The sequence below is a fragment of the Camelus bactrianus genome, chromosome 26 (assembly GCF_048773025.1).
Source record: "Camelus bactrianus isolate YW-2024 breed Bactrian camel chromosome 26, ASM4877302v1, whole genome shotgun sequence".
Taxonomy (NCBI): domain Eukaryota; kingdom Metazoa; phylum Chordata; class Mammalia; order Artiodactyla; family Camelidae; genus Camelus; species Camelus bactrianus.
Genome location: NC_133564.1, coordinates 20,875,125 through 20,902,317, shown reverse-complemented (window position 1 = coordinate 20,902,317; position 27,193 = coordinate 20,875,125). Strand labels below are relative to the sequence as shown.

At 37.0% G+C, this 27,193-nt stretch overlaps 1 protein-coding gene across 4 annotated transcripts in view; it reads right to left on the bottom strand.

Annotated features, from left to right (window-relative positions):
- Window positions 1-20,144: 20,144 nt before the first annotated feature.
- Window positions 20,145-27,193, bottom strand: part of MSR1 (macrophage scavenger receptor 1) — a 66,470-nt gene continuing 59,421 nt past the window's right edge. For all 4 annotated transcript variants that reach the window (XM_045515448.2, XM_010953251.3, XM_010953252.3 and 1 more), the window contains exon 10: window positions 20,145-22,904. In XM_045515448.2, the coding sequence (XP_045371404.1) occupies window positions 22,771-22,904 (134 nt within the window). In that variant the 3' untranslated portion in view covers window positions 20,145-22,770. The remainder of the gene's footprint in view (window positions 22,905-27,193) is intronic.

Here is a 27,193-nt window from a genome sequence, read left to right as displayed (position 1 = left end):
TTACCCCTCTTGACGGATATTATCAGCTATTTTATCACTTCCTAAAGAAATTTCATGCCGCCAGCACGTTTAGTCCCAACTAGCTTCATTGCATCTTTACCAACACTGGGGAGTGCACCTAAAATGGATTAATGAGTTTGACCAAACTGTTGCTACACATCAGTCTTTGTTTACAAGTGTTGAAGTGTGTCCTTACATTTGCTATCAAGTTCTATTTGTCTTTCTCACATTTTATGTTCATGTATTTCCTTTTTTCATTTATATGTTGGTTACTTACCATGCTTCCATTTCAAGAGAGCCATAGAATATAATAAATTGCATTCACTCTCATATGTAAAAGTTTTCAGTGATTCTTTTCAGTGTTACTTCCCACCCCAATACTGAAGTTTACTTTCTGATTTTCTTTGATTGTTTTGCACAGTTTTTTCCCAATTCTATAAAATTTCTCTCTTAAAGTAAATGTTGTTTTAGTCTAAAACTCTTGACAATGCTTTTTCTGTACTTTGTAAGTCCTCCAGGCCGATCTGCGAAAGAACCAATCTAAGCACACACCACAAAGCATGTTAAACCAGCAACATGGTAAGCACTTCATCAGGATCTACTTTGCTATCTCAACATAATTTGGGTTAATTCTTTCTGCAACATGTTTCATTTTTTTTCCCCAGCAAATAAATGATCAGAAATTAAAAGAAAAAATTCTTCTCTTCTTTGAGGCTTAGAAGGAAAATGGCTGAAGTTCAGATTAAATGTTTCCACCAGCAGCATGCCCAGCAGGTGAGCTAAGTTCTAAAGCAGAGCATGAAAGAGATGGTAGACAGAAAAAAAAAAAGAAATTACAAAGCTCACAAAAACCAATAGCATGTTATAGTCTGTGTGAGAAGCAGTAGAAAATACTTTTAGGGCAACTATTGGAAAGCTGTGTCTGAGGACAAATTGGCCTTTCTTTTAAGAGCTAAATGACTTGGAGGTATTCATTTAATATGTCTTTATTTAGAGAGGCCTAAGTTCGCAAGGTTGAGGGGAGAATTAAGGCTTGTCTTGCCACGCATCCATTTTCCACTGTGCTGTGTCTAAAACGTCCTTTCCTGTGCTCCCAGGCAATCCATTTCTTTCCCTTCGAAAACACAGCTCAATAGGCAAGTACTTTCAGAAGCTTTTGCCGCTTAAACTCAGTCAATTACAGTGATTCCTTGATTTGATGACACTTGTCACAAACGTCAATACGCATATGCTTTATATTTGTTAATGGGCTGTTATTCTACTGACCTCTGAATATTGTAGAAAGAAGACAGTCATTACTGACTAATTACATTGCTAAATCAGACTAAACAATCCTTTCTCAAAATGGCCAGGTACTGTTTTGGGTTGAATTATTGGGATCACAGTTTCAGCTGTCTTATTTATTTTTCTATACTTCTGCAACTATAGATTTTGTCTTAGATAATCTGTTAAGTATCGTCACTTAAAGCTTACCAAATCTGTTTTGTAATGTAACGTTTATAGCTTGAGGGGATAATTAAAAGCATAAATAAATCAAAATTTTGAAAATTTGAAATATTTAATATTTCTTTTAGGGAAAAATATAATGATAAACCACTGAAATAATATTGCAAACAACCAAAGTAATATTTCTTTAGACTACATTACCATCCAGAGTTGGCTAATGTGAGCACATTAATCTTGGTCTTAATTGCTTTTGGAATATTAAATGTTATTTTGAACTCAGGAGTAATACGTGTAAAAAAAGGAGCAAACAACGGTTCCACCATTAGTGCTGTTAACTACAAAATCTGTCCTTTCTCCAGATCTTATGTTGAATTTGATTCCCATTCATTCAGTTTCAAAAATATTGAATGCGTATTGAACTCCACTGCAGGGCTGAGCAAAGTAGGGCCTGCCTGCCACCAGTGTTTGCATATTAAGTTTTATTGGAACACAGGCACACCCAGGCATTTACTTACTGTCCATGGCTGTTTTCATGCTAGACCATCAGAACTGAGTTCTTACGAGAGACCTTATGGTCTGCAAAGACTACAATGTTTATCATCTGACCCTATACAAAAAAAGTCTACTGACTCCTGCTCTAGTGGAATGTGGCAACTGATGAACAAGGTAATACAGTTCCTGCCCTCATTAAAACAGGAGCAGATGTTAATCAAAGAATCACAGGAATAAATATGATTGCAATGAGAGATAGGTAGCAAGCCTCAAGTACATATTCTTATTTATGTAGGTTTTTGACTGTACATTTATCAACAAATTTGAAGTATATTTAATGATATGAAACATATGAGTGTTTTGTAAAAATCACATAGATTTTCGGAAACATTAATAGGTTGAAGAAAAAATACCTTTTTCTAGTTTATTGCTTATATCTTGGAGTATATGATAAATAATAGATGGCTATCATAGATTCTTTTTTTTTTTTTTGAGTCTGGAAATTTTGGTGTTTATTTTTTTTTAACATTTTTTATTGATTTATAATCATTTTACAATGTTGTGTCAAATTCCAGTGTTCAGCACAATTTTTCAGTTATTCATGGACAAATACACACTCATTGTCACATTTTTTTCTCTGTGAGTTATCATAACATTTTGTGTATATTTCCCTGTGCTATACAGTGTAGTCTATTCTACAATTTTGAAGTCCCAGTCTATCCCTACCCACCCTCCACCCCCCTGGTAACCACAAGTCTGTATTCTCTGTCTGTGAGTCTATTTCTGTCCTTTATTTATGCTTTGTTTTTGTTTGTTTGTTTGTTTTTGTTTTTGTTTTTTAGATTCCACATATGAGCGATCTCATATGGTATTTTTCTTTCTCTTTCTGGCTTACTTCACTTAGAATGACATTCTCCAGGAGCATCCATGTTGCTGCAAATGGCATTATGTTGTCGGTTTTTATGGCTGAGTAGTATTCCATTGTATAAATATACCACCTCTTCTTTATCCAGTCACCTGTTGATGGACATTTAGGCTGTTTCCATGTTTTGGCTATTGTAACTAGTGCTGCTATGAACATTGGGGTGCAGGTGTCATCCTGAAGTAGATTTCCTTCTGGATACAAGCCCAGGAGTGGGATTCCTGGGTCATATGGTAAGTCTATTCCTAGTCTTTTGAGGAATCTCCACACTGTTTTCCATAGTGGCTGCACCAAACTGCATTCCCACCAGCAGTGTAGGAGGGTTCCCCTTTCTCCACAGCCTCTCCAGCATTTGTCATTTGTGGATTTTTGAATGATGGCCATTCTGACTGGTGTGAGGTGATACCTCATTGTAGTTTTGATTTGCATTTCTCTGATAATTAGTGATATTGAGCATTTTTTCATGCGCTTTTTGATCATTTGTATGTCTTCCTTGGACAATTGCTTGTTTAGGTCTTCTGCCCATTTTTGGATTGGGTTGTTTATTTTTTTCTTATTGAGTCATATGAGCTGCTTATATATTCTGGAGATCAAGCCTTTGTCAGTTTCACTTGCAAAAATTTTCTCCCATTCCGTAGGTTTTCTTCTTGTTTTATTTCTGGTTTCCTTTGCTGTGCAGAAGCTTGTAAGTTTCATTAGGTCCCATTTGTTTATTCTTGCTTTTATTTCTTCTAGGAGAAAATTTTTGAAATGTATGTCAGATAATGTTTTGCCTATGTTTTCCTCTCGGAGGTTTATTGTATCTTGTCTTATGTTTAAGTCTTTAATCCATTTTGAGTTGATTTTTGTATATGGTGTAAGGGAGTGTTCTAGCTTCATTGTTTTACATGCTGCTGTCCAGTTTTCCCAACACCATTTGCTGAAGAGACTGTCTTTATTCCAGTGTATATTCTTGCCTCCTTTGTCGAAGATGAGTTGACCAAAAGTTTGTGGGTTCATTTCTGGGCTCTCTATTCTGTTCCATTGGCCTATATGTCTGTTTTGGTACCAATACCATGCTGTCTTGATGACTGTAGCTCTATAGTATTGTCTGAAGTCTGGGAGGGTTATTCCTCCAGCCTCTTTCTTTCTCTTCAGTAATGCTTTGGCAATTCTAGGTCTTTGATGGTTCCATATGAATTTTATTATGATTTTTTCTAGTTCTGTGAAATATGTCCTGGGTAATTGGATAGGGATTGCATTAAATCTGTAGATTGCCTTGGGCAGTGTGACCATTTTAACAATATTGATTCTTCCAATCCAAGAGCATGGAATGTCTTTCCATTTTTTAAAGTCTTCTTTAATTTCCTTCATCAATGGTTTATAGTTTTCTGTGTATAATTCTTTCACCTCCTTGGTTAGATTTATTCCCAGATATTTTATTACTTTGGGTGCTATTTTAAAGGGGATTGTTTCTTTACTTTCTTCTCCTGTTGATTTATCGTTAGTGTAAAGAAATGCAACTGATTTTTGAACGTTAATTTTGTAACCTGCTACCTTGCTGAATTCTTCAATCAGCTCTAGTAGCTTTTGTGTGGACCTTTTAGGGTCATAGATTCTTTTATTAATAATTTTTATATTCATGGGTAATTTTCAGAACAGGTAGATAAGAAATATATGGATGACTAAAATTTTTAATATCTATATAGACATACATTTTCATAATTATACTGTTTTCAGTTATTCAAAGAAGTTATTTATATATTCCAATTCTTATTTACAAAGTTTTTTTAAATGGCATATGGTAAAAGATAAATACAAGTAATAATGCAATAGAAATAGAAAGTCAGAACAAAGGAAAATAAGGTTACAAATGTTAGCTGTGATATTCAAAATAATTCTTAATTTGTCTGTGTTTATTCAAAATTATTACAAAAAGAGAAACCAATTTGTTATAGCATTCTCAATTTGGAAGGGAGAAAGCAAACAAATCCTTAGGGAAATATAAAACTTCCCTGGAATAAAATTATTTTTAAATGTTATTTCCTCCCTGGTTGAAAATTAAATAGTTTAAAACTTTAGCATATAATTGATCTTTTTTTAATTTGCCTTTAACATAGAAAAGTAAAATATTTGGGGGCCATATATGTACGCAGGATATTTACAAAAATATTCTTACATATATTTCACGTTATATAGTTCTCATTTGTCCATCAATTTATAGTCTGAAAATGTATCTAAGTAAGATTTTTTTACTTGAAGTTTTCTACATAGCTCTTATTTCAATCATACTTATTCCTGTGATTATTTGTTTAGTATGTCTCTACGCTAATGACAACAGTGCGTGCGTGCATTCACACAGACACACATTACATTACACTGCACTCTGTCCACGTTGAAAAAAGCCCCCTTAAATCTGTCAATCAATGGTAGAAAGATACAGGAAGATCTCTGAAGTAACTGGTAAACTCGCCTTCAGTGGCTTTGTACAATGTTCATGGTGTTAACATTTTTTGTGGATTCGAAACACAGGTCACGGGCAGCCTATTCTTTCAATGCTTAGATTCTCCAAGATTTCAGTGCTTACAGTCTAAAAACAGAGGAATTCTCTGGTGGCTATAGCTTTGGAAAGATCACTTTTCCTTGAATCTTTTTTTCAGTACAGAAAAGAACTGCTCCTGGGAATCTGATTTCCTTTTTTATTAAAACAAGTATCACGGAATTTTGCCACTGGTTTGCAGTGAGTGTCTGTAGATGGTTTAGTTGTCTTGCTTCAAATGATATCTGTCAGTGAATCCATCATGTTTTCTGATACTCTGTCTGCTCTACTTAAAAAAAGGAAGGCTCTGTGACAATCTTTTCAGAAAAACAGTTTCTTAAAAATACACAGGCATTCCCTCAGTCCATAATGAAGATACTCAATTTGTAAATTTTTCTTCTTACTTTTTAACTGTGTTCTTTCTTATCTTGCACTGATTTTTTGGCTTAAACCTAAAAGGGCACCATCAACATATCTCTGTAGGTGAAAATTATGAAATATTTATTTTTCATAGCAATGCTTATAACAATTTAGAAAATTTAGGAAAAAACTAATTGTTCAGCAATTGAATATTTGTTAAATAAATCAAGGAACACTGATACAATGGAACACTATGTGCCTATTAATATTAGTTTATATGAGAGTATATAAAGATGTGACACTAAATGATGAAAAGGAGGAAAAGTTTTTAAATTTATGACATGATGGCCACTTTTGTGTGTGTGTGTGTGTGTGTGTGTGTGTGTGTAAAAAGAATTTTTTTTAAAGTCCAAAATTAGGTTCACCAAAATATTAACAGAAACTATTGTTGGTTGGTGGGATTTTGAGTAATAATTATCTTGTGCTTTTCTACAGATAAAAAGTGTATTTTCTACCTATAAGAGAATTACTGTTTTAAATTTAAGGAGCTAATTGACTTTGGAAAATGCTGTGTTGAGCATGGTTGTCACATAATGGAATACAGCAGCACTGATTAAGAAAATGAGAGTCATTTGTTTGCTTACAGGAGTGAGGAGGGAGGGCGGGAAAGGAATGACGTGGCAGGGGAGAAACAGAGGGAGGGGTTCTGTGTCACCTCCGAAGCCTGTAGACGAGCCTCCTTGTGAATGGTCCTAACTTTAGACAAGTTACCAGGCGGGTCAAATTCTTGATGAGTTTATGCCTAGGCGGGCTTTGCTGGCCCTCATGAGTTGGGGGCCTGACAGACTTCACGTCCCTGACAGACTTCCTTCACCTGGAGATGTTGTAGCCTTGGTTCGTGAATGGAGAGAGCGTCAAGAGACCCTGGAGGGGAACTTTGTTTATTCAGTCTAAAGCCACTCCTGTTTGAATCAAAGACACCTGCATGATTATCAGCCCATCTCTTTGCGGTTGCAGGGAGAAGGGGAGCTAGTTGCACAAACAGACAAAACTAAATACGCTGGTGAATGTCACAAGAGTATTTGCTCTTGGGGGCTGGCTGGTGACTGAAGAGGACAGGACAAGCTCCTATGTGCCATCAACATTCTCTTTTTGCCTAGGTGATGATTATGCGGGTGTTTTCAGTTTACGAAAATTTATGAAGTGACACACATGATATGTGAACTTTTGTGCGTGTATGTTATACATTAATAAAAAGAAAAATGAAGGAAGGGAGCAAATTAAAACAATTTCATGTACACAGTGCTGATAACTGGCTTCTAATGGAAGAGTCTGCAAGTTCATTCCAGACCATAACTTTTAAAATGAGTTTGTTGTTAAAACAATTCCCAAGGAGACCCTGCCAGTGTGGAAAGAGTTGTTCACAGTATAATTTGATAGAAATGTTTGGAACCTCTGTTGCAAAGAACAGAAAATTGAATTTGGAGACATCCACAGAAGCTTTATAAAAAATGCTGAAGCTAATGCTTTGATCTCTGGGAATTGTCTGGAACCTTCCACCAATGCTCCACCAACAGTGATTCCAATGACGGTCATAAGCGATTAGTTTCTAGAACCAGTCGTTAACTATTGGCATCTTTAAAGAGGAAGGCAGCTGTTGGAGAACGTTGGAAATAAAACGTGGTTCCCTAAACGTGATTCTGAACACAAGTTCATGTTGGCTAGGCAGAAAATTGCAGCAAGTTGTTTCAGAAGGAATTCCCCCCCCTTGTATAACCCAGATTGCCTGTCAAGCTTCCATCTTTTATCCAGCTGGCTCAATCTTTCCTGCTCTCAACCCAACCCACTGAAAGACTGAACAAAGAAGACAAACAGGCGCATCGCTCCTCTTTCATTTTTTCCCCCTCTTAAGTCCAATCTTAGTCAAGCAAAATGTCACTAGAGGGTAGTAGGCAAACACGGCTAGACCCATTACAGGGTCTGGACCAAAAATACTCCATTAATCACAGACAGAAAGTTAAATAAAGATGTGCACAGTCTGGGAAGTCAAGCTCTCTGAAGGGTGTCCCCCTTATGTATCAGGTAAATACTGAGAAGGGGGCTGCAGGTTAGAGAGATTAAAAGAAACAATACCAAGTAAAGCCAATTTAACCAGATTCATCCGTAAGTTAACTATCTGTATTGACAGACAGAAATAGATATCCTCCATTAATGTGACACAGCAAAGTCCTCACAGGGCAGTTAAAATAAAAGCTTCTGAACTACAAGAGAACGTTAGCACCTACCACACCAACCCGAATTGTCTGCATCTCTCCAAACGGGCGTTCTACTTGATTCGACATATTCTTCCTTCCTGATGAGCCAGTGTGGATTTGACATATCAAGTATTTTAGACAAGATCGGGCGCGTTCAGGGTGGTATGCTGAGGCACACTGCTTTCTGAGAAAGATTTCAGTTACTTTGCTGTGATAGTGATCCATTTTCAAGTGCACATGGGGGCAGCTCAAAATATTTGCTATCGAGTTTTAATCAACGTCATAAGAAAATTGTGGAACATCTCATACAAAATTGCGGTCATCTTCTTTGACAGCTTTAGCAGGAAAAGTGGCAAATTGCAGAAAATTGTGGGAAAAAAAAAGCAGTTGAGATGGTTTACACTTACTAACAACCTCTATCTCAAACTCTGCTATTTTATCATTTATTTAATATAATCTATGATTTTAGCTACTAGCTTAAATTTTACTTTCAATTTTCTTCCCTGTGTTGACTCCCTGGCCTCTTGCATCTGGCATCCCAGCAGCAGCCTTTACTCAGTCCTGATTACCAGTAACCTGGGCAGTTACGCATTCAGCTTTACAGCTCCAAATGGTGATGAGTGCTTATTAAAGACTGACATTTTATGCACGTATTTTGTGATTATTCTGTCTTTGATTAACTTGCAAACATTCCAAACTTTTTTTTTAAATTGCAGACATCCCAACCTCCTTTTTAAATAACCACAGGTTTATAATAATCAGTAAGAACTACTGGCTCCAAAATTTGTACACAAAAAACTTTTTATCTTATGGGAAAGTTCACACTATTACTTGAGAGTTGAAAAAATGATAATGCAATAGGATCAGGGCTCTGATCTTTGTAATAAAACTCCTTTCTCCTTTCTGGACTCAGAATTGTAATGGTTTAGTCCATTTATTTGCCTCTTAATCAAATATGACCTTGCATTACCTCTTAGTTTCTTGTCCACTTGTCTAAATATTTGTGTTAGAAGTTTGCTTACCACAAATAATCTCTAAGCTCCCAGCGAGCGGGGGATGGATACCATTCTTTTCTATCTCTCCAAATCCCCAGGAAAGCTCATTTGCCACTCGGCATACTCTTTATTAAAAATAGTCCATCAGGATCAAATATTGGGATGAGAAATTTGCTCTCCTTGTTTTAGTACATTTAATATGTAACTCAATAAAGTGGATTTGCTTATTATCTTTCTTTCTCTGGTACATCATAGTCTCACTTGCTATGAGACTTTTCACCTTTGCACGAGGGAAGAGGAGCCAAGTTGCTCCCCCAATAATGAGAAAGTAGACTGGGAGATAAATTATACTTTTCAATACATAAGTGGGGGTGGCCTGCCTTAAAGAGGTAGGTAGGACATATTTTAAATAATCGATATAATGCAATGTAGAAAAACAGGCAGAAACATAGATAAATGAGACAAGATGTGAAGGCTATTTATTATTCAAAACTGAGCAGAAGAGCCCAGAAAGAGAGAAGAAAAGAGAGAAAGGAAAGCAATTTATTCTGGCCAGAAATTTGAAAGAGTTCAAGACTGATTTTTATAGGAAAGGAGTAAGTTTAGAAATAACAAGGGAATTGAAGTGATCTTTGATCATTTATAGAGAGAAGAGGGCAACAAAAATGTTCTTTCTAAAGGAACTGGTCACAGTAAGAAAAGAATCACCCCCTTAAACGTAGAACTGAAAAAAAAAAAAAAACCTAGAACTCATAAATTAAACCTTATAAATCAGTCTGGATATCAGAGAAATAAGAAAATCATACAGGCGAAACAAAATATATATTGAAAATGAGTTGATGTTACTCCTGAGAGAAAAGTCAAGACAAAAATAAAGATACTATTAAATAATGACAGTATTTTTCATTATAAGAAAAAAGAAACTATGTTTTTCAACATATGAGGAGGAGGAGGAGGAAAGAGAGTCACTACTATTCAAACCAGTCAGGGTCATCAGCCCTTTCAGTAGCCCCTTCGGAGAAAAAGACAGTATTCTCAAACTGCATGATATTTGCAGAACAAGGCCCGTTGCTCTGAACCTTACTCTCAGTTTAGACATTAGCAAATCTAAAGGGAGGGAAAATCAAGCTTTTCAGAATGAGAGTTTAAGGAAGAACAGACTCCCGAAATTTAAGAAACTGTCAGCAAAGATACCCAATTCTTAGCCACAAGCATATATCCATATAAATTAATGTTGTGTTAAAAACCCAATTCCAGAAGTATTTCACACTCAGGTCTTCCATTTAATTGCCAGACGTGTGTCAAGTCCGTCCCACGTGCAAATCAATGTGCTAAGTAGACAAAGAGATTTATAAATTGGCGCAACTACCCATAAATCAAATATTGAACCCCATCATCATTTTTTTTTAACATCTAGGTCAGCAGCCAATATAGTTACTAACTGACTTAGATATGAAGAGTATGTGGCAAGGTGATGCTTTAAAATTTTATTGAACCTGTGGCGTTTAATAGTCTTCCCAAGCGCTGAGCAAGTGCTGTGTACGCTGTGATTGGAGACACTCACATAGAACCTGTTTAGCCTTAGCCTGTCAGGAGTGGGGGTGGGAGGCTTGGCTGATGTTGACCCAGAATCTCCCCAAGTACAGACACAATCATGATCAGACCTTTGATACAGGTGTTCTTCCAAGGGACTCTTTGGCCAAAAGGCATCTCTGGTTGCCACTAGGGGAGTGGGGCTATCAGGATCATGCCTAACATTTTTTTCCCCCATCACACTCACACAAAGTATTCATGGGCTAAATCCATGTAGAACACCTGATCTTTTCTTTTTTTCTTACTTTATACCTACAAATATTCTTTTCTACCTGTCTAATTTTTATACTGTCAGGAATCCAAGCTAACATTCTCAATATTTAATTTGCTAAAGTTCATAAGAATAGAAGTGTTTCTATCCAGTGTCATTGACTCCAGTGAGTGGGTCTTTTTTTTTTTTCCCATTAAAAATCTATGCCCATTTTTTTTTCTATTTGTGTTCAAATCTTGCATTATTCAGCTAAATGTTCTGATACGCACGACTGTTAGGAGCATTACCTACTGTAGTGGCTGGGAATTAAGCCACCAGGTGATATGTGGAAGATGATCTGAGTCTCAATGAATACGTCAATAATTCTGTTCTGCACTCATATTAAATGTGTAGGTTAAAATAGGTGGGTAGGAAATGGTCTACACTTTTCTGATCTCTGGGAAGGTTTTACAGATATTCTTTGGCTGTTTCCTCATAATTTTGAATGATTCTGCATTCAAGATGTACTTCCCATAACCATTTATGTCACTAACTCAGGATTTTCCTTGTCAAAATAGAACATCTGTAAGGGCTGTTGAGGGCTGTTGTAAAAATCAGATAAAAAAATATCAACCTATGCCAAAATATCTTGAAAACAGTGGTTGCAAACAGAAAGATACTGTTATCCCAGCAAAAGCAAGAGTGGAACTGAACAGATTAATTAAAGCTTAGTGCAAAAGATATAATTTTGAAATTATATGTATGCCAGGAAAATTGACATGTGTGAAGAATCATTTGATGGTACCTTTTTTTTTTAAATAATTGGATACATTTACATTCAGTTCTGTACTGGAATGAAATAAGAAGCCCTATCTATGATTTTGCATTATCTAAAGTTCACAAAACATTCAAATTATCATAAATAGAAACTATTTTTGTCTCATAAAAATGTTTATAAAAGAAAGGTACTCTTTCTGAAAGAAGCCAAAAAAAAAAAAAAAAAACAAAACCCCAGTACCTGTGAACGTATTTTAGCCACAATATTTATACATTTTGATGCAAAAATAGATTTGAATATATTTTCTATCCAGTAGAATTTGCCCCTATAGAGAGTAATTTCTCAGTTAAAAATATATCTATAGAGAAGAGCCCGTTAAAAGCATCAATAGCAAAATAAGCAAGTGGAAGTAACAACAAACTAAAAAGCTTCTGCACAGCAAAGGAAACCATCCACAAAATGAAAGGGCAACCTACTTAATGGGAGGAAAACTTTGCAAATCGTGTATCTGGTAAGGGGTTAATATTCAAAATATATAAAGAACTCGTGTAACTCAAGAGCAAAAAAAAAAATTAATTAAAAATATAGGCAGATGATCTGAATAAGCATTTTTCCAAAGGAGACATACACATGGCCAACAGACACATGAAAAGACACTCAACATCACTAATCATCAGGGAAATACAAATCAAACCCACAATGAGGTATCACCTCATACCTGTCAGAATGGCTACCATCAAGAATACAAGAGATAACAGATGCTGGCAAGGATGTGGAGAAAAGGCAACCCTCGTGCACTATTGGTGGGAAAATAAATTGGTGCAGCCACTACGGAAAACAGTACGGAAGTTCCTCAAAATAATAAAAATAGAACTACCATATGATCCAGAAATTCCACTCCTGGGTACATATTCAAGGAAAACAAAAACACTAACTTCACAAGACAGCACTCCAATGTCCACTGCAGCAACATTTACAATAGTCAAGACATGTAAGCAACCTAAGTCGCCATCAATGGATGAACAGATAAAGAAGATATAGAGTGTGTGAGTGTGTGAGTGTGTGTGTGTGTGTGTGTGAGTGTGTGTGTGTGTGTGTGTGTAGAATAATAGAATATTATTCACCCATAAAAAGAGGGAAATCTTGCCATTTAAGACAACATAGTTGGACACTTAGGGCATTAAGCTAAGTATAGTAAGTCAGACAGAGAAAGATAAAAACGGTATGATCTCATTTATATGTGGAATCTAAAGGCAAAAGATACACAGATACACAGAATGGATTGAACGTTGCCAGGGTATGGGGTGGAGGTTGGGCAAAATGAGTCAAGGGAGTCAAAAGGTACAAACTTTCAGTTATAAAATAAATAAGTCATGGGAATATAATGTAGCCTGGTGACTCTAGTTAATAATACTACAGTATATACTTGAAAGTTGCTAGGACAGTAGGTCTTAAAAGTTCTCATCACAAGAAAAGAATGTGTGACTACGCGTGGTGATGCAGGTAAACTAGACTTGTGGTGAGGATTTAGATAGATATGCAAATATCAAATCATGGTGTGTATCTGAAACCAATCTCATGTCATATATCAATTATATCTCAATAACAAAATAAATAAATAAATAAAAAGAAAGTAACAATTTCAAAGTTTTTAACCATAAATTGCCTCCTGGAGGACAACTGCTGACAACGTTACGAAAAAACATTGTTCTCTCCCAAGGAGGGATGTTCTCCCGAGTAAGCCCTGGGTATGCGGCAGCTCTGTGACGTTGCCACGTTTGGATCCCCCTCTGCTCTTCTGTACTTTCAGCTAAACAGGAACGGTTGTTTCTTTCCCTCTGGGTCCTACTTTGCCCCGGTAGCAGAGATCTCGTGGCCAAATTAACTAGTGTTTCCATTTCTTTTCTCCCAAGCAGTCAGCAGAGTTTACAGGCCACAACTAATCACTCCTGCAGAAACCATGCCATAGAGATTTCTTTGCTGTACACTCCTTAGAGGTTAATTTAAGGGGGCACCACATGTAAGATGGAGTCTGCAGAGAAGGACCCTTCCTCACCATACTTCACATTTCCACATCTTTGATAGCATATAGCCTAGGCTTTGACTTTTTTTTTTTTTTAAGTCTAATTCTGAAACTCAAAAAATGTTTTTTTGGTTGACATTCATCCTAAGGATGATCTTTGAATTTCCTATTAAATTTTCTGTCGACAGAAGATAATTCGGACCTGACATTTTCTTATGAATGATCCTAAAACCAAGCCAGAAGACTCTGACAAAAACAGCATTCTTTCCCCTATCTTCATACCAACGTTTACCAGGAGAACAAAAACGTAATGCAAAGGAAAAAGGGGCAGGAAGGTTTTTTGATTGCTCTTGGTTGAGAAAAGATGTGCCCCTGTGTGGATTGCAGTTGGGTCCAAGCATTTCCCTGACTTGCAGGCAGATGAAAAATGGTATGAGGTCTCCTAAGGAAATACTGAGGTGGAAGTGGCCTGAGAGACTGATTTATCTTGGGTGACCTGATTAAAGTTCTATCCATTCATCTGAAAGCAGCTGTGACAAAAGAAATGACTGTGAGAAGCCTGGCCTCTGAGTCCTGGCTATCAGACCATCTTTGCCTCCAAAGCTCCTGGAGGAATATTCCTTCCCATCTTCTCAGTGTTCTTCTGAGTTCTTGTCAAATTGGACCGAAAGTCTTAGTTGAAATGCTTCAAAATATCTATTACTTGATATTTGCTGTACACTTTAAAAAAGTAAATAAACAATTGTGATTTCTCTCAAATATTATGAGAGGTATTATTATGCTATAAAAATGTTAATTGGAAATTCAAATTTAACTGGTCATTCTGTATTATTATTTGTCAAATCTGGCAACTCTATCAGGAACAGATCAACGACCAAATCTTGTTTTGATGATCACTGTTAAATTTTTATTTCCCACCTTTCTATTTTAGTATGATGTTCTGGTTTAACCTTCATTTGTGATCATTTGTTTCTGACTTCACTTGGTATACAGGATTTTCTGGATGTTACTGCCACAGGATTAACATTTTTATAAGCATTTAGTTAAATACTTGAGCTTGGCTGCTTCAAGAAGTGAGCACATAGTTTTACAATGTGTTATGCCCTGATAATGCGCTTTTAATTGTGAATGTATTTATTGAAGGCAAAGGAAGTATTAACTGTGCTCGCATGGGTCAGAAATTGCAAATTGAGGAAGGCTTTCCCTGATCCTCACTTCTCATGCTAGTTTATTTCTCCTGTTTTTCTCTGGTCTCTTCCTGATCCCTGGATCTGTTCCTCTCCAGCTCTCCTCTGCCTCCTATCCCCCTACAGCTGAGCCAACAAATGGAAACTCTTAGGTAAATTTACTCCACTGCACCCGCCCTGTTGACCTTTTTTGGCTGTTTCTCGTTTATGGAAAGTGGCCTAGAGTCAAAGCAATTAAGGTCTCTAAAAATGCAAAATGCATGACTATAAACACTTGCTGTGTTTTGGCTGCTTCTGAGTAGAGGAACTGATTACAACGTCTGTTGGTTTAAAGGGTGACCAGCGTATACACAGAGAAAAGCACACAGGATAAACCTCTTCATGGGAGGTTTGCTTCTGAACTGTGCACAGACCATCTTACGAGAGTTCAGCAGGTGTAAGTCTACCTTTCAGAAACGTCGTCTATGCTCCCTGTCTCCAGCTCCACAACTTCCAGTCTCTTCTCAACCTCCATCCCTACCACTCCACTCTCCTGCCACCAAGTCAACAAGAACTGACTAGGTCCTTAAATCCAAAGGACACTCTTTCCTCTTCATTTTTGAGTGCATCTGACGCTATCATTCCCTCCTTCTGAAAACAATCACCATCACATACTGTGCCCCGACCATACTTTTTCCTTTAAAATTATGAAATAAAATTGCAAAACGTCTTAATGCTGTGATGAATACCTATGAGGCCACCTCTTTAACTCAAGAGAGTCAAACACCAAATGCACTTCAAACCACACCCTTCCTGCCCCCAGACATTTCCTGACAGTGATCCTCCCTCTCACTCCTCATTCCCCAAGCCCTCAATTTGGTCAGTGTTGTCTATCTTTATTTTCTCAGTTTTGATCACATTTGTATGTATCCTTAAATAATTTATACTGTTGATTTGCATTTATTTAAATTCTATACAAACGGAGCTAAACTACACTTATCTATAGCAATTTACATTTTACTGTACTTTTTTAAAGCTAATTGTTTGTGAGATTTATTCATATTGGTATATATGGCTATAGATCATTTCTTTCTACAGTACATTCATTGTTCAAATAGACTACCACTGACTGATGCTCATGGACTGAAGTCTGGAGTTTAAAGTCGTATATAGGAACCAGCACCAAATTCACTCAATCTGACCATCAGACCTAAAGGAGGTATCGATGAGTTAAGACAGGAATCTGGCCATCACGATCTGTGCTAAAAATTCTTTTCCTAAAACTTTCCACACAACACTGTACCTTTTATATGCCAAGGTGGGCCTTACTTAAGCCATTTACAAAAAATACGGAAATTAAAGCAGAATCTCTATTACAAACGACGCTGGCACCTGGCAATGTCACAACATGAATTATACAATAAAGGAGTGCAATTACGCCAAAATGATTAATCAGAGCTACTAAGAAACTTATAATATTATCATATATTAAAAATTCATCCTCCACACATGTGTAATTCTATACGCAGAATTAAACCAAGCCAGAATGACTCCCAGAGAATAAAACAGCAGCACATTTTCCGCCTCTCACCTCCTCCTCCTAGACAGCAATAATAATCATGCTAAATTCAATGCTACTAAAACGTTTCAACAGTATCCCCAGATAGAGATCAGACTCTATCTGATCACAACAGTGGCACCATTAAGTAGGAGGTGAGGTGTAAATATCTTAGAGATAAATGAAGGTTAAGCATAAATCGTGTCACTGCCCTGCTTAATTTCACGCGACTTGTCGGGGCCCCAGGGCGGCTACAGTACAGGTTTTGTGACCCGCTTGCAAGGGCTGTGGAGTAACAGAGAGGAGCACTCCTTTCCGACTGACAAGCCTATTACCGAGCTGAGCAGATGCCTGGTGTTTCACATCACCAGCCCATCAAGCCTGCAGATAACCAGCTTCCCTTTCAGCCACAATTATCATCAGATATTACTTCCCTTTCCACAGCTTTACAGTGGTTCCCAGATGCCTCTTAAATCCAGTTAAAAACTCCTGAGTTGGCGTTTGTCTCCCTCTAGCCATTGGATTGTTTGTTTTCAGCTCTTAGCATTCTTTCTACTCAGGCTGTGCAAGGTTTACCCTTTCATGGCCCTGCTGGTAAAAGTCAGCTCTGCGCCAAACCACATTCCTCTTCTTCAGATCATAACCACGGCCCAAGAAGGGTCCCAGTTTTTTCCTTCTTTCCTGTCTCTTGGTCCCTCCACCTCTGGGACTTCCCGCAGCCTGACTCAGAGGAGTGTGTGCTGTGTCAGGTGCTGGTGGACTCACTTAATGAGCAAGGGCTTTGCATTCAGACCTTGGCAGGCCTCCTCTAGGCCAGCCCTGTTCTCATCTAGCAGCTTGGGCATGAAACCCCTGGCCTTTTCCAGAGTGAGAGAGGAAAGGAAAGAAAAGCAGAGGTGAGAGAACCTGCGCAGAGAGAGAAAACTCCTCGGGGAAAGGGACTGACATTTCAGAAGGCAGAGGGAGAGAGGTTTCACCTGGGGAGTGTCTTGGCTGCTTTGTCTGAGATTTCTGTGGGGGCTCCAGATCAGTCTCTGAGCAAATTCCTCTTTGTCTCTCTCCCTTTTTCTTTCTCTTAACTCCTGTGGAGGCCTCGAGCTACTGTCTACACTATGTAAGCTAAGTACCCCCAGGCAGCCTTGGAAGTGTCCGCCTTACTGGTTTCTTTGGAATGTTTTCCAGTTTACAAGATAATTCCTTTACCCAATTAGACTAAGCCGATTCCCACAGCATTTCTCCCTCCCTAAAGATCTGATTAAAAGTTCTAGACACACAGCAAACTTTCTGTTTGAATTTACAGAACATGATCACATTTTGAACCCAAAGATGCTATGGTATATGTTGGTGTTTCAGAGTCATGCCCAACTGCAAAGGATACAGTCTAGAAACCAAGAGAAACTTCAAAACCATTCTGTTTCTTTACTTGTATTCACACTATCAAATATGTGAGGGCTAGTGACTTTTAGGGGGTCCTTGAAAATGAGTAACTTCTGCCCCGTCAGTAATACACGTTCACATTCGGTCCTCACAAGCACACCCTAAGTTAAGAAGGGCACATATAATCACTTCCATTTTATGTGCCAGGGTTTGAGAATTAAATAACTTGCCTAAAGAACGTGCAGTCAGGAGGAGGCAGAGCCGGGGCAGAAATACGGCTGTGCCCCTTCCACCAGTACACAGACCACAGCACAGCTTCCGAACACCAGTCTTTTCGTAAAGTGATGAAAATGAAATGCCTCGCTCCTGGAGAAGGCACTTGATAATTTCTAACAAATTGCTTAAACTTCTCATCTCTCTAAGAAGAGCATAATCCACAGACAGAGGACGTTACGCGTTTGAGCTTTATCTTAATGCAACTTTTCTAAAAGTTAAGGATTAAAAGATAGTAATATTGAAATTGTATTTAAGAAGGAAAAGCCCCACAGACGGCGTCCCAGCACAGGAAACGTTTGTCTTGTTGTCGCACTGAGACTATAAGTCAAGTTTCCCGGTAGAGAAGTCCCCCAATTGTCATTTGAGTGCTCAGCCACTAGGAGAAATTTTTATACGTTAAATTTGCTCCCTTGAGTTTCTAGATTCCCTTCCTACCTGCAATGGGAAATGAAACTGTTTTTAAGTAGGAAGTCCACTTTAGAATCTGAATATTAAGATAAAAACAATGGTCTAATAATATTACTAGTCTCAAGGGCCTTTTTTCTCTTCAATTGTTACCTCGTTTCTTCAGAATAAGATTTTAAAAATATCACAATTCAACTTACCTTCAAATTCAAAATTTTTGGTGTATAATGAAGTGGTGATCAGGAGTTTTGCTATTCCATAGGTCTCTTTCCTTCTCTCTCTCTCCCTCCCTCTCCTCTCCTTCCTCCCACCCGTCCGTCCTTCCTTTTCCTTCTGAACTTTCTGGTTATCCTGTTTACCCCCTGTTCACTCAGCTGATTTCAATACAACATATTAGTTCTAAGTCAGCAGGACTTGCCCTCTCTAATCAGCCCTGATTCAGAATAATGCTGTGTTTTCACTCTCTTCTGCCACTGAAACTTTAGAGCAGAACAACCTTATTCAATTTAATGAAAGAAAATAAATGAGCAATTTATGTCATTAATTTTATCAGTCTTCTTAGGGAAATGATAGGAGAATGAAGCATCAAAGACATATTTTGAAAAAATTGAAATGCTTTACAGTAGGTTTGATTGAACTCACTTGGCCCCGGGGAGGTTCTTAATGGGTAATTAACAAATATATTTCAATTTTTTTTTCTTTTCTCCCTAACCTAGGCATGTAATTCTAAAGTTTTCATTCAGGGAACCTCAAAGAGCTTTAGGGTCACAATCAATTCTAGAGTTATTAAAAACGATATACTAATTTCTTTTTAAAAAATTCTTTGCATACTTGGCATTTTTTTCCTTTTTTTTTTTTTTTTTGTAGAAAAACGTACAGCACAATAGTTTGATACTTTACGTAACACTTTAAAAAACCTGGGCCCATGTTTTTCAGCCTCAGCACAGTGTTGCTGTCAGAAAGCATGTTCAACAGCCAAAGTAATTCAAAATAATTCCATGTTTTACATGTGTGCTTTATCAAACGGGAAGAGAATCGACATATGGAGCCCACAGCTGTAATTAATAAATGTCCTATAGCCTCCTGTTCCCTTTTCTGCCCAAGGCCACTGTCTCAAAATCCAGAGCAACTTTTCTTTTGTTCCCTCCAAGAGATTCAGTCTTATGCAATTGTGGCTTTAGGCTGCAATACGAGAGGAAGGACAAAATAAAACCCATGGAGATAGGCTGGAACCCACATTAGGTTTTCACACCTCCAGTTCTGACGACCCAGGCGGCCTGCGGGAGAAGGTGGTAAATTCATCATGGAGCTCAGCGTGCACCTGGCTCAGGAGGGCGCGACACCGAAGGAGGCTCCAGAGGGAAGTTCAGGAGCTACACGCTCTGCCGTCCTGCAAACCAGGTCAGCCAGCAAGGCAGCCTCACCTGCGTGAGCTGCACCTGTGCCCCTGGCTGCCTGCAGTGACTTTCTGGGCATAAAAAGGACTCTGGCCGCTGCTGAACTCTGTTTCCCAGCCCCATGCAAAATGTCTTTGCTGGTTCATGATAAACCGGAACAATGCAGGAGAGAACATTCTGGAAAATGTGGTTCTACCCTAGCTACTTGGATGTGGATGCAATCTAAATCCAGCACTGTGGTGGAGAGAGGAGATGGCCTAATGAGTATAGGGTTTTTTGTTTGTTTTTGTTTATTTTTGTTTGTGTTTGTCTTTTAGTAGATTGGAGGAGGCAAAAGTTGGGTAACCCTATTACACCAATTATTGTTACCATATATCACTTATTTGATGTATATTTTGTTTTAAGGTCTTTTTTTTTTTTTTTTTTACCCGTAGCATTCTTGTGGAAGAGACACAGAGCTACACCTAGTGCCAAACAGATATTTCTAAAATTCCTATATTCTATTTCAATAACATGTCAACAGAACCATCTCCTAAATGTTATTTCTGTGGAAACACTGTTAATTGTCTGCTTGACAGCCATTCCCTTCCTGTTTTGTCAAGAACCATGATATCATTTAGTTAACATGGGACCTTGAGCTTTTCCAGCCCTGGAGAGCAAATCACACTTACTGTTCTAATCCGTCAACGGTACGTTTGGTTCTCCTGCCAGTGACTGGTTTGGGCATAACCATCACAGCAATCCTGACCACACCTAAATGACCCAGGCTCCAAAGGATCCACTCCCCTCTTAATAACAGGATTGCTGTGTGATTTGTATTAGGCATATGCCTCAGTTCAACATTTTCCCTGCGTATAGACTCCCATGGTTCATAATTTTTTGGAAAAATTGGAAGTTTTAGGTGACATTATTCAGATAATTGAGGTAAAATATGTTTGATTCTCAAATAATCAACCGGTATTCTTATTTTCTACCTCCTTTCCCCCCCCCTTTTTTTTTTCCTTCTTCCTCTTAAAAAATAAGTTAATGCATATTTTGCATTTATTTTGATGCTAGGTGTCCAGACAAGTAGAATACATTGATTCTGGTCAGGTATTCTTTTCTCTCTTCCTTTTTCCCTCCCTCCCCTCCTTCCTTCTCTACTTTCTTCCTCCCTTCCTTTCAAAACCAAATCACAAATTACCACTTCCTGAAGGAGTTAATGCAATTCACCATTCCAAAGTAACTCGAGCCCCCGAATTATACTGGCATGGCTAAGTTCCTTCCTACACTGGACTGAGTTTAGTAGATTATCTCAGTTACAAAAAGGGCTTTTAGTGTACTTATCAGTTTTAAAGATATGAGTGTCTACACAGACGGGGGAAAATTGGTATCCACATAGCCTACAGCAGTATAAAATTCATAACCCACAGCACTGATCCCAGACCTCTCACACAGGCTGATGATGTGAAGGAACACCATCCTGTTTACCATATGAAGGAAACAGCTGCGTAATGAAATTGAGCCCAAGAGAATGAATGATTAGCTCAAGGTAGAGCTAGGGTTTGAGACAGTCTGTCTAGATTCAGAGTTCATTCTCTTAACCACAAAATTACACTGCTGGAGAAAATCACCTATGTTCAACAAGCAGAACATACCACGATAAAAGTGCATTTCCAGCAGGCCTTCTCCAATAGTTCAAATTCCAAGACAACATTGGTGCCTTTGCAAGCGAGAGGGTACTGTCTGGTTACTCTTTGTGAGCTGAGACCTCAGGATATGAAAAAATGCTTAAGCCTGTGCTTTGGCTTATCACTATTAAAGAAAGGACAGCAGAGCCAGTCTGTACTGGTACTGTTTTCTCATCACATGTTCCTGTGTGTTGGGCTCAGGAAACCTGGAAATTATTTTTCTCAAGGCTGAGATTAGATTCAGTTGGACTTGAGCAATCACTGGTCTTTCTGCCTGTCCACCTAGACAGTTGGGCAGAGTCACCAGGTTCCAGGGTGAACTTGGTACTAGTTTGGCCTGTGCACGGTCATCAACCCTTTAGGGCTGAAGATGCCTCTGTCTCTGGTTGTAATTATTGACTCACTTCATGGAAGACTCCACAGAAGGGTTGTTGAAACTTCCCTCCGCTTTCAAGACATCTGCATGCTGTTAGTTAGAATGGAGTTAAGTATCGATCTTACTTACCTTTTAAACATGGTGTTCTTGAATTGTAACAAGGCAACTGCTCAACTTAATTTAAAATGCATAACAAACTGAGCTCCATGTTGAAAATGACATTTTTGATCCACAAATTGTCTAGACACCTACAGCAATGGTGGGCCTGTTCCTTTTCTCTTACGTCCTGCTCTCAACTAACTTTATGGTTCACTTTAAAAAAAGACAAAAAAAAAAAAAAGACAAAAAAAAGCTCTATCAATACATGACCATGTAATATACAACCATATTATTGTTAATAACCATGTTATTAGTCACATCAATATGAGTTTTTCATCATGGCAGAAACATATCATTAACATTGCTATAGTTACTGCACAGAGACCTTGATAGCTGGGCAAGATTCTTCCTTTAAAAATGTGTATGGATTGGAGAATTTGCAAACTGAGCACAAAACAAATCTTCTCAACCCTATTCAAAAATTAATCACATTAAAATCAACTAAATAGATTACAAAGAAGGCAAAAGCTGTAATCTTGTGGTGAAGATATAAATTGGAGCCAATGATCAGAGTGTGTTTTCATTATCAGTGGCATTTGTCATCTAGAAGGCTTAACTTCAATATATTCAATTCAATACATAAGTCACTATATTAGAAAATTACATTTAAAAAGCTAGAGAAGTTAAAATGGTTCAAATATAGACATACAGTAAGTAGAAGGTGTTTAATATGTTTATCGAGTGATTTTTAAATATCCCTTTCCTTTGGACAATATTCTTAACCCCTAAATATTCATTAAACTGATTTTAATGAAGCAAAGTAATAAAAATCATTTTGCAACAATTTCGTACATGTGAATGAAAATATGATACATTATGTAGTGCAAGTGACTCCAGCGTCCTCAGCATGTGAACAGGCTCTTACACCCCACTGTTTAATTCTGCACTCTTCAATTGATGATTCTCTCCCAAAACAAAATACTTCATTCAGCCATATTGGACCAGTACCTGCAAAAATCAGATATAACTGTATTAATAAGCATAGTTTAATATTTATGTTTGAATGGAACAGAGCCATTAATTTATTCACTAGTTTAACAAAAATGTGTTGATCATTATCTATATACACATTCTGTGCTCTGTATTAAGATTCAAAAATTAATCCTACTGCCGCATAAAATTTTATATTCTGTCAATGTGTAAACTGCTGCAATACAAAGTAGTAAGAGCCATAACAAAGGTATATACACAGTTCTATGAAGTCATAGAGTAAAGAATGATTGGTTTTCTCTAAGGATTTAATAAATTAGTTTTATTTTTAGAAGGAAGGAAGGAAATAAGCTTTAATAATAACTGATGTATGCAGTGACTTACTGATCTAGGTGTATCTGTACGAGGCATATCTGGAACATAAGAGATCCTGGAGTTCTTAAGTTCCAGTGTATTTCAGTTTGCACGTGCCTGGTCTACCAAGTGTATTATCTACTTTTAATTAAACCACACTCAATATCTTATTATTATAATGAAACAGAATATGGAAAAGAATGTATACATATATAGAATGTATAACTGAATCACTATGCTGTATACGAGAAACTAACACCACATTGTAAATCAACTATACACTTCAATTAAAAAAAAAAACAAAACTCCAAAGTAAGACTAACACAATTAGCAAAGGGATTACAACCTATCCTGCAAGAAGACCATAGATTATTAATTGCAAACACAAGCAAACCAAGAGACAATGGCAGAGCTAACACTTATTCTCTGCCTGAATTCTTTCTCAGACAGAGTAGAAGGAAAAACAAGGGCTGTCAGCAGTAGGCTACTGAGCAGATAATTAACTAAACAAACTTAACCTTCACTTTCAAGATAAGGACATTACTTTATCAAGGAATAGACAACAACTGTTTTTTTTAAAGGAATTCATGGCAAGAAAACTTTAGAATGAATGTTTGGAATTGTTTTTCTGATATTCTCTAAAGATTTTTTAAAAAGTTCTTTCTTTTACACTTAAGATATGTGGGAACAGAACCTTTAAAAAAAAAAAACTCTAAAAGAATGATTTCATTGGGTTTTGTTAAACATGTAATATTGTCAACCTCCTAATGAGTTTTCAAGAACATTTTATGCCATCAAGAAACTGATGATTTAATAGCAAAATTTCAATAAATACTTCTGCAAAATTGGTGGGTGGTAAATAAATATCCTAATACTGTAAGCATAATCAATAATGTATTTTTTCCATTTGGATCAATATGATGTTTCAGTCACAAGAGCTACATAAAGCATATTTAGAAATGTATTCAAAACTTAGAAACAGACTTTGTGTAGCTTTAAGAGTTAAAGACGTTTTTTAAAGAAGCATATATAATGGCACATATTGTTAATTTTTATTTATGACTGATTTTCAAATATTCTGTGAATTTAATAAATAAAAATTAACAATATGTGCATGGCTAATAATGTGCATAATTATTCAGTAGTATGTGCCTATATTAATAAATCAACAGATACTAGAAATTTTGTAATCACAATGTGGATAACATCTGACCAAACCTTAAAAAAGTGAATGGAGGTTTTCCATGGATTAAAAAGAAGTCACACCATACAGTGGGGACAGCATGAAAATGCTTGCTATATTAGAAGTTAGTGGTCTCCTGGCATCTAAAACATGAAGTATATTAATGAAAAGAGAAGGGCTCTTTCGGAAGGTTGAATAGAATGCTGGGATCATGCTGTAAAAATTTTTGAATTTTATATTGTGAGTTACCAGAAAAAAGTAACATCATCAGAACTACATTTTACAACTGTATGTCTGGCAAAATTTGCAAGCTGGATTGAAGAAGAAAAAAATCTGTAAGCTAAAAAAACAGTTAATAGGGTGTTTATATAGATATTTTCTGTGAAGATTTACTCTTAGAGTTAGGAGATTTTGATTTCTACATGTGATATAGATAGATACATTCATTTTATTTTTGAATGATTTGTACCTTCACTAGAAACACCCCAATGCAAGACAAATTATATTTAGGTTTATATTATCAAGATAACTTGGGATATTGCATTTTTTCACTTCATATAATAGTAATTAAATCATTAGGATCCAAACAATGTTTCTATTAGACAAGCAAAGGTTTTCCTGGGCTGATCCTTTATAAGAGTAGTAACCTGGAGAGTTCAAGTGTTTTCTGAAACGTTTACAACAGTATTGAACCTTCTCAACTTGAAATTTTAAGGCAGATAAAAAGGAACAGATTAGGGAAATAGGATCTCAAAGTCACAAACCTTGCCAGGAGTACTTTTTGGTTTACAAATTGCTCTTTCTGTGTGTATATTATGATCCCGTGAGTGTTTGTATGTTGGAGCATGTTTGTGTATGCATGTTCGTTTTAAATATATAAAGTCTACATAAACTTTTTGGAAACTCAAAACCACAGGCAAATAATAACAATTGCATAAATAGTAAAACTACTTCCATGTTACCATGGCAGGGAGCCAAAACAGTGGGGCATTTATAAATTGTATTTATTACACTTACAGACATTGTATCAATAAACATAAGTAAACTTCTCGTGAAAGCCATGGTTCTGCTGAGATTGGGAGCACGAGAACCGTATGGCCCCATGACCTCTGTACCCATGGTACAGAGGTGCTTTTGCTCTACATTTTATAGATCTAGTCACTCGATGTTTATCTCAGCAGTGAAGAATTTTTACAATGCAGGAAAAGAGAATTAAGGGTAAGAATTCTCTCAACGGCTGAACATCCAGCAGGGCCATCCCCACAGGGGTAGCACCAAACAGGTATTACTCAGTCAATGTGCTGACATGTGAGCACAAGTTTTCAGAAACCGCAGTAGAGGAATTCATGAATGTTAGAGTACCAGAGCTGTTGTCATAATAATGAACATTTAAGCCCATTCTTTTAAGAGTTTACTATGTGGCAGAAAATATTCAAAGTATTTTGAGCTGTTATCACACTGAATTCTCAAGCAACCTTAAAAAGTTAAGAAATGCTATTATGGTATCACATTACTCTTGAGGAAAGTGAAAATCAGAGAGAATAAGTCACTTTGTCCAAGGTCACACAGCCAGTGCATGATGGAGCCAGCATCCCACCACCCCAGGTCGGCCTAGAGCCAGTGTCTTTAACCAGTGATTGACTGCAGTCCCCTGTGTTAACAGATTAAGTCATGCAACAGATCTCTTCTGAAGGCCTACATGAGTGAATAAAATCAGAATCCATTCTCTCTGGCACTGACCTTCTAGTGAAGGCCTCCGCTTTAGGTAAATGTTGCAACTGAGGTCACATATGTAAACTGATGGCAAAGCTGATTCTTTTATGTAGAACCCCTAGCTCATATTCCAGTGCTCTTCCCATCAAGAATACAGAGATATGATAAATATATTGTGTCATTCAATAACTCTGATCTCATGCTACGTGGAAGATTCAGACACAGTGAACATGCTAGGTCTTTTCACATATAATTCAAAAAATCTTCTTCTAATAACTTTGTAAAATATTGGCAATTATCTCCGTTTTACAGGTAAATACACTGAGCCTCAGAAAGGATGCATGGCTTTCTCGAAGTAGGAGAGAGAACAGAGCCAAACAACAGAACCTGATGACATTTAAAACTTGGTGCTATTCACTGACCACAAAAAAGCCCAAATAGAGATGTAAAAATAACTTTCAAAGATTTGCCATTTTATTTTTATGTGAACATATTCAGGACTATTGAGCCTAAGGAAAAAATTTATTTCCTATGTATTTCTCATCTCCTTACAAATTGTTTTCTGCATTAAAAATTAATGCAAAGGCAGCATAAAATTCATAAAATTTCATCTTCATGTATACCTCAAAGATTAAAAACTAGATTTGTTTTTATTTCTTTAGGTTATAACTGTTATTCAAGGATTTTTGTTGTGCTGTCATTGTTATTTTTTGCCTCTGAACTATTCTTTCAACTGGTGGAAACCTATGCAAAATTGATGTGTATATTTTAGATATGTTTTTATTCTGTAATCCTATCTACTGATCTGTTTATCTACCTACCTAACCATCCATACATCTACAACTCCCTTCTCAACTGGAAGGCTGCATAAGGAGGACAAATGGACTGATTCTGTGTTTCCCAAAGCCGACGACGATAACCGTGTTGTCTGTGGAACCCACGACTTTATGAGTTTGGTTTGTGATGCTTGGGAGTATGCTTGGCAGATGATACCATTTCCTCTTAATTTCTCTTTGGAAAAGATAAATATTGATATTTTTTCTGAGTGATCTGAGTT